The sequence below is a fragment of the Lactuca virosa genome, chromosome 5 (assembly GCF_052849685.1).
Source record: "Lactuca virosa cultivar CGN04683 chromosome 5, Lactuca_virosa_CGN04683_v6, whole genome shotgun sequence".
NCBI lineage: Eukaryota > Viridiplantae > Streptophyta > Magnoliopsida > Asterales > Asteraceae > Lactuca > Lactuca virosa.
Window position 1 is genome coordinate 434789088 of NC_136430.1, and position 10515 is coordinate 434799602.

The 10515-nt window shown below is 34.1% G+C and overlaps 1 protein-coding gene and 1 pseudogene across 1 annotated transcript; one reads left to right on the forward strand and one right to left on the reverse strand.

Annotated features, from left to right (window-relative positions):
- Positions 1–4762: 4762 nt before the first annotated feature.
- Positions 4763–6918, forward strand: LOC145113516 (exocyst complex component EXO70B1 pseudogene; annotated as a pseudogene).
- Positions 6919–7290: 372 nt separating this feature from the next.
- LOC145113518 (GDSL esterase/lipase At2g31540-like) lies at positions 7291–9751 on the reverse strand. Its single transcript, XM_079049593.1, has 3 exons — positions 9096–9751; positions 8770–9019; positions 7291–7645 (listed from the first exon to the last, which is right to left on the reverse strand). The coding sequence occupies exons 1-3, from the start codon at positions 9699–9701 to the stop codon at positions 7437–7439; spliced, it is 1065 nt and encodes a 354-aa protein (XP_078905719.1). The 5' UTR covers positions 9702–9751; the 3' UTR covers positions 7291–7436.
- Between the last annotated feature and the right edge of the window lie 764 nt (positions 9752–10515).

Consider the following 10515-nt stretch of genomic DNA (forward strand, 5'->3'; position numbering starts at 1 on the left):
ATTTCAAAACACAAACCATACAAATTTAACAAAATAAAAATAAAAAATTACCTAAAATTTATGGAGAAAAAGCAGAAATAGTAAGGCGGATTTGATTTTTCTACAAATCCAAATGACAAACCGACAAAGAGTGATAATTTCCTAACCGTGAGAATTGAGGAGTGAGACGCAGAGAGCTTAGATGCAAAATAACAAATTATAGAGATATGAGATGATATTGACATTTTGATTTTGATTTATACTGAAAGCCAAAGAGGCAAAGACGAAAATGCAGATGCAGGCAAAGCCATATAGGAAGTTACCATTGCAATGACATCTTAGATTGTCAATCGATTCACTAAAGGTAAGAAGAAGGGTGTTGGTGTGGATCTTGATTATCGATGCAACAGATGAGAATTTTTGTCTCTTTGTCTTCAATTCTACCCGCCTATATTCCCTCTAAATTTTTTTGTTTGCCGCCTTCAACTCCTCATCGCTAGTCGCCTCCACCAGGGATCCGAGAATTGACAAGATTGGGCCACAAGTTTTTTCTATACTAGTAGAAACTTGCCGTAAAATTATGCTCCCATAGAATGTGATGCCCTGGGCAGAGGCCCAGGTCGCCCTGTCCTTGGGCCGACCCTAAAAATAACTATTGAGACAACTAAACTTCATGAGACAACAATTGAGACAACTAAACTTCTTCCTTATGCATCAATTATATCCAACTTGATGTATGTTACGATATACATGAGGCCATACATTACTAATGCACCGAGACTTGCCACAAGGCCTATGCATGACATGGGAAAATCATTGTGAACCAGTCAAGTGGTTGTCACGCTACTTGAAAGACATTTATCATGTTGCCTTGTGTTTTTAGAAGAAAATGGTTATCTTGGAAGGACTTATAAATACAGACTTAGGTGGATGTTCTAATTTAGGGAATATAACTACAGGTTATGACCCCAGACCTGCCGGTCTAACTGTAGCTAACAGTTTAGATGTGGGATTGTCAATCCCGTATAGATCTATATATAAGTATCACGCTCTCCCTACAAGAGATTATGGTTTATAATACAGGACTTGAAATGCGTACTTGAGAGTACGGTGAAGCCGGATGTCTCACAAAAACTTAGTATCAAAAGATTTACGAAATGAAAAGTCGTCATTTCTTGTAAATGAAAGTATTTCCTTTTTATAATGTTTATGTAAAGGTGTCATGAATAACTTGTAAACTATACCCATTATATTTTTTCGAAAGTGTGTTCCGTTTGGTGATAAAACTCGGTGTAATACCAACTTTGCATGTAAAGTGTAACGTTGGTGGTAATGTTGTTTAACATTTATAAACAAGATGTAGGTAAAGTATTTAAAATCATATGTAACGATGTGTATTTTAACATAAGTTTTTCTCGTGTTTCACTTGTATTTCCCCCACTAAAACATGAAAAAGATGTGAAAATATAGGGGTATGAACTCACCTGGAAAGTGTGGTGATTTGAAGAAAACGTGATTTTCTCGGGCACACTTCGACTGGGAAGTGGTAAGTTTCTCGGGATTCTCGGAGCTTCGGACCTTCGCCGGAACTTGGGTATGTAACCGAAGTGTCGGGGTCGTCTCGGGGTGCTTAATGCAGAGTAGAAGTGAGAGAGAGAAGAGAATTGAGCAAGAGAAGTCTATTAAGGATACAATAGTTTGTTGGAGTACGAGCTTTAGAATAATATTGTTCTTTCAACTATAAAAGCAGAACACAGTCATTACAAAAGTTTGCAAGGAGTCCGTCTGGTTAAATTAGTTTCCTATCAGAGTTGGACATGAAACATGGAGACATCATTCTTTATAGTGACAATCATATTTCAGTTAATCTTGATAAAACCCATACTTTCTTGATAAAACCCATACTTTCTCCGTAGAACTAAACACATCCATATGACATACTACTTTATTAGAGAGTTTATCAGTGATGATATATTGTCGTTGTCTCGTTGAAGAAAAAAATTGGTATGAAGAATCCAGTAAATATGTTTACTAAGCTGGTGAGTGATGACTGCAGAGAAGTTGAAGTTATGCTCAACTTCAACTAGACTTGGCAATCGATATTTGCGTGTCGTGTATTCGTGTCAGACACGAATTTACACGACATGAATTTGTTAAACACGGATATGACACGAATTATGAAATGTGTTTGGGGTATCAAACACGAACACGACACGTAAAAAATTTGTGTGATACATGACACAACACGAATAGACACGTTTTTTTAACCGTGTTACATGAAAACATGAATAGACACGTTTTTAATGCCCTTTTTTAAGCTAGGATAACAATAACATGCAAATAATCTTAATCCAAAGTACAAAGTTCAAACTCCAAATTACAATCCCAAAATATTTTAAAACAAGTAAACAACTAAAGTTGTACAATCCCAAATAATATTTATACGTGTCACGTGTCAACACAAATTTGTATCGTGTCTTATACGTGTTTAAACAGGTAAATTCGTGTTTGACACATGTAAGACACGAAACACGAATTTAAAATACGTGTCAGACACGAATAACCACGAAACACAAATTTCTAAAACACATACACATAAAACTCGTAACGTGTTCGTGTCGTGTTAATCGTGTCGTGTATCAAATTGTTAGGTCTAACTTCAACTTGTCTTCTAGGTGACTGAGGAAAAGGCAACAAATTAGATAGAAATGAGATTACACAATGTTAGGTTTACGATAGGTAAATGCCTCAAATTGTAGTTGATTTGTTGATCAACCTCTCATAAAAGATTATTGAGTTGTAGAGACTAATTATTTATAAGAGATACCAAAGATGTCTCACATAAAAAATGATAAAGGTGAAGAAAATAAATATCACCCCAGTGGTGATACCAACGTCTCATACTATCTAAACATAGTTTTATTTGGGGTTAATGACCTAGGAGGGTAATAAGGTTTGAAGTTTGTCTACATTAGGTCCTTAAGGTTTTTTTTTGTACATATTACACCAATATGGTTTGGTATAACCGTTTAAAATAGGTAATAAGGTTTTAATTTTGTCCGCATTAGATCTTTAAGGTCTTTTTTTGTACATATTACACCAACATGGTTGTTAGAACCGTTTAAAGAGTGGTAATAAGGTTTAATTTTGTCCACATTAGGTCCCTATTTTTAATATTTTTATCATTTCATCTAAATCTTTTACAATTTATATAAGTATCTAGTTAGTAGCTTATAAGCTAGCGTTTTAAAAAACTACTTAGACTAGTTTTTTAAAAGTTTTTTTTAATTTACAAATATACCCCTTAATTAATTAAGAAAACATATTTTTTAAATGTCCCTTTATGTCATTAAATAAATTTCGGATAGTTTATAAGCCAGTGGCAGAACCAGGGTTAAAGTAAAAGAGTATTCCCGACTTGTAATGGGGTATCCCCGATAAGTAATGGCGTATCGGGGATACCCCATTGGTGGACTGATTACTTATCGGTGATACCCCATTATTTTTCGGGGATACTCTTTTACTTTGACACTCACTGGCTTATAAGCTATCTGAAATTTACATAATGACATAAAATGATATTTAAAAATATGTTTTCTTAATTAATTAAGGGGTATATTTGGAAATTAAAAAAAAAATAAAAAACTAGTATAAGTAGCTTTTTTAAACGCTAGCTTATAAGCTACTTTTTGGCTTGCCAAACATGACAACTTAAAAAAGATCGAAAAAATAAACTAGCCTATCAGTTAGCTGTGGCGTGCCAAACATAGCCTTAATCATGAAGACTTTGATTATTATTAGTTTTTTTTTCTGTAAAAATACAAAAAGTTGTTATGTAACCTTTCAAATGAAACTGTGGTTGTGGTGAATGTACGACTAAAAATGAGAACATGAAATGATGAAACCATCTAACTAGATACTAATATAAATTGTAAAAGAGGTAGATGAAATGATAAAGAATATTAAAAATAGGGACCTAATTTGGACAAAATTAAACCTTATTACCCCTCTTTAAATGGTTATAACAACCATGTTGATGTAATATGTACAAAAAAATACCTTAGGGACCTAATATAGACAAAATTAAACTTTATTACCTTTTTTAAACGGTTATAACAAACCATATTGGTGTAATATGTACAAAAAAAACATTAATGATCTAATATGGACAAACTTAAAACCTTATTATCCTCCTAGGTCATTAACCATTTTATTTGTATGTACCTAGTTTTATACATATAATCACAATATAATCGTAAACTTCATCGTTATATCAATAATAAGTTTTTCTAGTTCGCCCGCGAAGATAATACGGTTATCCTAATCACGAGAAATGCATAAATCTTTTGTTTTCTTTATCTTTTTTTGGTATCTTGTACTTATGTATTTGTGTTGGAATGCCTTACACTAATATCAATTAAATCTTTTATGGGTCTATCAAATTGACAAATACCAAAACAATTTGTTTTTATAATCAAATCAATTATGAAAATAACTAATTGCTAACATAATTAAGCATGTCGTATATGTGAATTATTTAGCCATAAACACATGACCTCCATAATAAATATTAATATTTTATATCAAAGTCAACATAATTTAGCATTTTCATGTGTATTATTTAGTCATATACGATATTAATTTGACTGATTCCGATTCAGGAAACGAAATGTATTCGTTTTTTTTTAATGAAAATTCGTTTCCATTTTGCCATTAATCTGGAAACAAAAAGGGTAATAATGTAATATTGTTTCCTCAGACTGGTCTTCTTCCTTCCTCCTTCCCCACCCCTCCCTCGGCCCCCACCATATCCTTCACTGTTTTCATCCGCGTTTTCCTTGATATTTCTTCATTTCAGCAACTACTAAAGAAATATCAATCCCAACACAAATCACGCACAAATCCCAGATTGATGTTTCCCAGTTTATGCCCTACAGGTTTTTGATTCATATTTCCTACTTCCATAACCCAATTGTAAATCATGGCTGAAACCGGCGAAGAGAAACTCATTGCCGTGGCTCGTCACATAGCTAAAACTCTAGGCAACACCGATAATGCCATGGCCGATGATATACTCCAAATCTTCTCTAACTTTGATGGCAGATTAAGGGAAAAGCTACATGAAAGTCTTTCCGGCAACGACGGCGGAGCCGCACTTGATCAGACACTCAGAACGATTGACCGACGGATCTCTAGATACCTCACGGTTGACCAACCGATATGGGCTGATCCTGCCGACGCTTCGTCGTTTCTCGACGACGTTGACGAACTAGTCGCTGTGATTCGTGAGTGGAGTGCGATGGCTGACGACAAGGCGGTTACGTCTTGTCTCGACCGAGCGGAGGATTTGCTCCAGCAGTGTATGTTTCGGCTTGAGGAAGAGTTTAAGCTGTTAATCGGACGTGGCGGCGCTGAATCTTCCGATAACGCTGTGGGAGGTGGTGTTGGTGGTTACTTAGATTCTGATGATGATGAAGATGACGGATTCGATGATGTGGAGATTCCGGTGGCTCATCCGGTGTCGGACTATAACATCACGATCGAGGCGCTTCCGTCTAGTACAATCAACGATCTGCACGAAATCGCGAAAAGGATGGTCGCTGCCGGCTACGGAAAAGAATGCTCGCTTGCTTACAGCACCTGCCGGAGGGAGTTTTTGGAAGAAAGCCTCTCGAGATTAGGTTTTTTAGGGTTACAGAATTCGAGTAAACCTCTAGAAGACGCCGACAACGATGTTGAAATCGAGAAATGGGTCAAAGCAATTAACATGGCTGTTCGAGTATTTTACCCTAGCGAGCGACGCCTTTGCGATCGTGTGTTCGGTTACTCCTCCTCTACCGCCGCCGCCGCCGATCTCTCCTTCATGGATGTATGTAGGGTTTCCACCATGGAGCTGCTTAATTTCGCTAATGGAATTGCCATGGGGAGCAGAGCACCAGAGAGACTGTTCAAAATTCTCGACGTATACGAAGCCGTGAAGGATCTATTACCGGAATTCGAGGTATTATTTTCCGATCAATACTGTTTATTCTTAAGAAACGAAGCCACAGGCGTTTGGAAGAGATTAGGCGAATCAATCAGAGGCATCTTCCTTGAATTAGAGAATTTAATCCGCCGTGATCCAGCCAAAGCCGCCGTCCCCGGCGGTGGTCTTCATCCAATCACCCGTTACGTCATGAATTACATCCGTGCTGCTTGTTCCCGAGCAACCCTAGAACAAGTTTTTGACGACAATCTCGACGGATCTTCTCCATCACCTTCATCTTCATTACCTGTTCAAATCTCTTGGATCATGGAAGTTCTAGAGAACAATTTAGAATCAAAATCCAAGACCTACAGAGACCCTGCGTTATCCTCCGTGTTCATGATGAACAACGGTAGATACATCGTGAAGAAAGTTAAAGGTGATGAATTAGGTTCTCTTCTAGGAGACGATTGGATCCGAAAACAAACATCAAAAGTGAGACAACACCATGTAAATTACCAACGAAGCTCATGGCACAAGATTCTCAACACTTTGAAACTCGACAACAGTAACTTATCTTCAAATGTTGCTTCCAAAGCTTTGAAGGACAAACTTAAACTCTTCAATTCACAATTTGAAGACATTTTCCGAACTCAATCAACATGGGCCATATTCGATGAGCAATTGAGAGAGGAACTGAAGATCTCAGTAGCTGGAACTTTGCTCCCTGCTTACAGAAATTTTCTTGGGAGGTTTTATAATCTTCAAGATATTGGGAAATATGCAGATAAACATGTTAAATTCAGCATTGAAGATGTTGAGGCTCGGATTGATGATTTGTTTCAGGCAACCGCTGTGGCTGGGAGTGGCCGGAAGTGAAGTAAGTAATTATTGATTTGTATTGTAACATATTTGTGGTGGTATGTAATTGTACAATGTTTTGCTGTAGTGTATGGATTTTTTTGTTAACTAAATTGCTGCCATTTGTATTTGTATTTGTATCATACAAATTGTATGCGGTTAGTGTTTATCCATCTACTATGACATGATTGGTTATCGAGTAAAGTCATACACATACAAAAAAGAAAAATTGTCATCTTAAATAGAAATTTTGGAAAATCTAATATTTTTTCTGATATATATCGTGCAAGATAAGGGGTGTTTGGGATTGTGTTTTTAAACAAAAATAACTTTTTAATCGGTAAACATTCTCATCCATACAACAGAGTTCTTTTATTTGTCTTCTGTTCTCTTCTATAGATTAAAGCATAGCAAAACCAACATAACAGTTTAAAAGTAATTCAAATCGTAAAGTTAATTTGTAATCTATATGCATGATAAGACGATTTTCCAAATAAGAAATGACTATTTCCAAAGCAATACATTTGAAGTAAGTTATTGTGCATTAAACATTACAGATATTCTTCTGGATCTAACCATTTCTGTTTAGGAAAACCTAAAAGGAAGTCTATTCTAGATTTTAGTATTTTACTTAGAAAATATGGCCGGAGGTATTCAGATGACGAAGGATTTGATTGAGAAGGGTTTTGGTAACGTAACGATAGGCAGCTTCAGTTGGATGGATGCTATCGAAAAACAAATAGTTTGAAGGGTTTGTACATAGTGGAGTAAGATATGTACATATTGGTCCTGCTTCCAGTAACCCAATTCCACAGCACCCCACTTTCGTATGGGTAAATCCTGCAAAACACATTTTTTTAACTTATTTATATTTACTTATTTAGAAATATAGAAAATCACTAAATATATCAAAATAAGCTATTCATATAAAATAATGACATATTAAATCCATTAATTATCTTTTAATTTTTTCTTTTCATTGAGTAGCAAAGATAAATAGAAACAAAAACTAAGAGAATATTTGATTTTCCTAAAGTTCAACTCTCGTTTACTTTTTATATAAAAATGATTACCAATTTTGTGTTAGTCTACCTGTCGAACTATATTCACCATTAATAAAAAAAATCATTCGATGCAAAATTAATCTTCATTTAATGTGGATTTGGAAAATCATTTAATGTTTAGAAGGTGGGTCCAATGCAAAATTGACTTTGTGTAACACTCAAAGAAATAATATTTTTATTGGAATTCTTACCTTGTTTTTTGTGATTTTCTCTTAGAAATTTATGATTTTATTCACATTTTAAAAGATTAAAAAGGAAGTGCCTAATAATGTATTTTAATCTTCTTTTTCTTATAGTATTATGAGAATTTTTAATAATATTGTTTTTTTTGAAAAAAAATCTTAATTAACCATCATAATTTATTATTTCACATATTATCACAATCAATGAAGGAGTCAACATTATACTGTGGCATCAGAAAAAATAGATAATCGAATCAAAAAAGTAAAAATCTCGGTAAAAAGGAATCCTTTTAAACAAGTTACCTATTATTATGGTTGAATGTTGAATAGACAGTTACAGTATAATATCGTAATAGAAAAGTCAAAAAAAGAAAAATAAGTATACTATAACTAACAAATAAATGAAAATATACTATAATGAACTTGATAATTTTTGTAACTGTGTAGATAAAATAAAGTAGTTTGTTGGAGTATCAAACTTTGTTCATATCACATCACAATAAATATAAAAAGTTCTTTTTTCGATTATTCTCAAACTTTTGATAATAATTCAAGACAAACTGACACTCTTGGGAATCGTATTCTCAAACTTTTATTATATCATGTTCTTTAAAATATTTACTATAATATACAAATAAAATTACTCGTTTTGTTGCCATAATAAATGAATTGAAATTGGTTTTATTAATGGGAATTAAAATTAATGTCACAAATTTACCATGTTTTCGTGGATTTCGGATCATCTCCATCATCGGAGTGTAGATATCTGTGTACATAATCCGGCTTCCTTTCAGAGAAGATTGAATCTGCGGCAGCAGATTCATGAGCTTCTGATTGTAGATTCGAGCATCGGTGTTCTGATCCGTCAAACATGTTCTCGAGAATCTGGACAGCATTTGAATCGGTAAACACCCCATCGGAGGTAGCCCTGAAACCACCATTGTTCGACATCCGAGCTTGTACAGCTCCTATCAACCACCACCACAAAATCAAACAAACTGTTTAAATAAAGACATAGAGAGAGGGAGAGAGATAGAGAGTTACATTGACGAAATTCTGAAGCTTCTTCAATATATAATCCTGGTAATCGTCCATGGAGAAATCTTCTCTTCTAGAAGGCAGATCGTAGTAGCTAATGGTGAAATCATTTGTTCCAGCACTAATTGACACCAACGCCCCCTCAATTATCCTATTCGCTTCTTTGATCCCCACAACTTTCTTCAATCTCTTTATATACTCCCTAAAGTAATACAACTGCTTCGTCACAGGAATCACCTGAGAAATCTGAGCCGTCATGTCATCGTACCCCGATCCGGCGGAAGCAAAGTTCACTCCAGTACGGATATCAAAATCGGAGATATTAGGCTGCAGGAACGGAGGAACGGTTTGTTTTATTCCCAGCAGAGACGCCCAAAAGTCCGACACCAGTTTTCCGTTAGAAAACCGGCCGGTGGGGATTTTTCCAGGAAAGTCTTCCCCGTATGGGGGATGGTCGGCTTTGAATGGGGTATTTATGTAATTGTTGTTGCCGGAATCTGCAGTGGAGTCGCCAAAAATGAGGACGGCAGAGAATAGATGGGTTATGTTCTGACTGGAAACGGCGGTGGAGACTTTGAGAAGTAAGACGAAGATGAACACGGCCAAAGCCATAGAATTAGTGATGAACTAGCTAGTCCTACGGAGGCCTCTTTGACATGCAAAATGTATGTGATATATATATATATATATATATATATATATATATATATATATATATATATATATATATATATATATATATATATATATATATATATATATATATATATAAAGATTAGACTAAATTTATTTATAGTATTGTATTTTTTTACTATATAATTACCATTAATAATTTTGATCTTATCAGTCTAGTGGTGTTGAGTTTAGAATTCTAAAATTTTCATTAATATATCAGTGTTTAAAGGATTATAACATTATATATATATATATATATATATATATATATATATATATATATATATATATATATATATATATATATATATATATATATATATATATAAAATTCAAGATCATTTAAAAAAGTACTTTTGCATTAACTGAATATAGAATATTTAATATGCTATTTTATTTATAACATAATAAATACATTGACTCATACATTGAAATGTGACAAAATGATAAGGAATTTGTTTTAACATAGAAGCGTTACAAATATCTTGCAAGAAATGTAGTAACAAAATAGGAGTATAGGACTGACATACAGTTTTCTAATTGATAGAAAATTGTGTTCATTTTGGATTAGAACAAAGACGATTTAATAGCTCTCATCTCATACTCAGAAGATAGAATAATTGATAGAATATTGTTTTCATTTTGCAAAAGAAATTTAGTTGTTTTGTCTTTTTATTATTTTTATGTTGTGTTATTATTTATAAATTACAAGGACCACCCAACCTCCCATCCCACCTCACCAACCATTAGC

Bases quoted from the DNA above. Each gene is read 5' to 3' on its own strand.
- LOC145113518 (XM_079049593.1), bottom strand. From the start codon at position 9,701: ATGGCTTTGGCCGTGTTCATCTTCGTCTTACTTCTCAAAGTCTCCACC. The intron at 9,020-9,095 runs GTAACTCTCTAT...GGTGGTTGATAG, and splicing joins AGCTTCAGAATTTCGTCAAT to GAGCTGTACAAGCTCGGATG. The intron at 7,646-8,769 runs GTAAATTTGTGA...TGTGTTTTGCAG, and splicing joins CCGAAATCCACGAAAACATG to GATTTACCCATACGAAAGTG.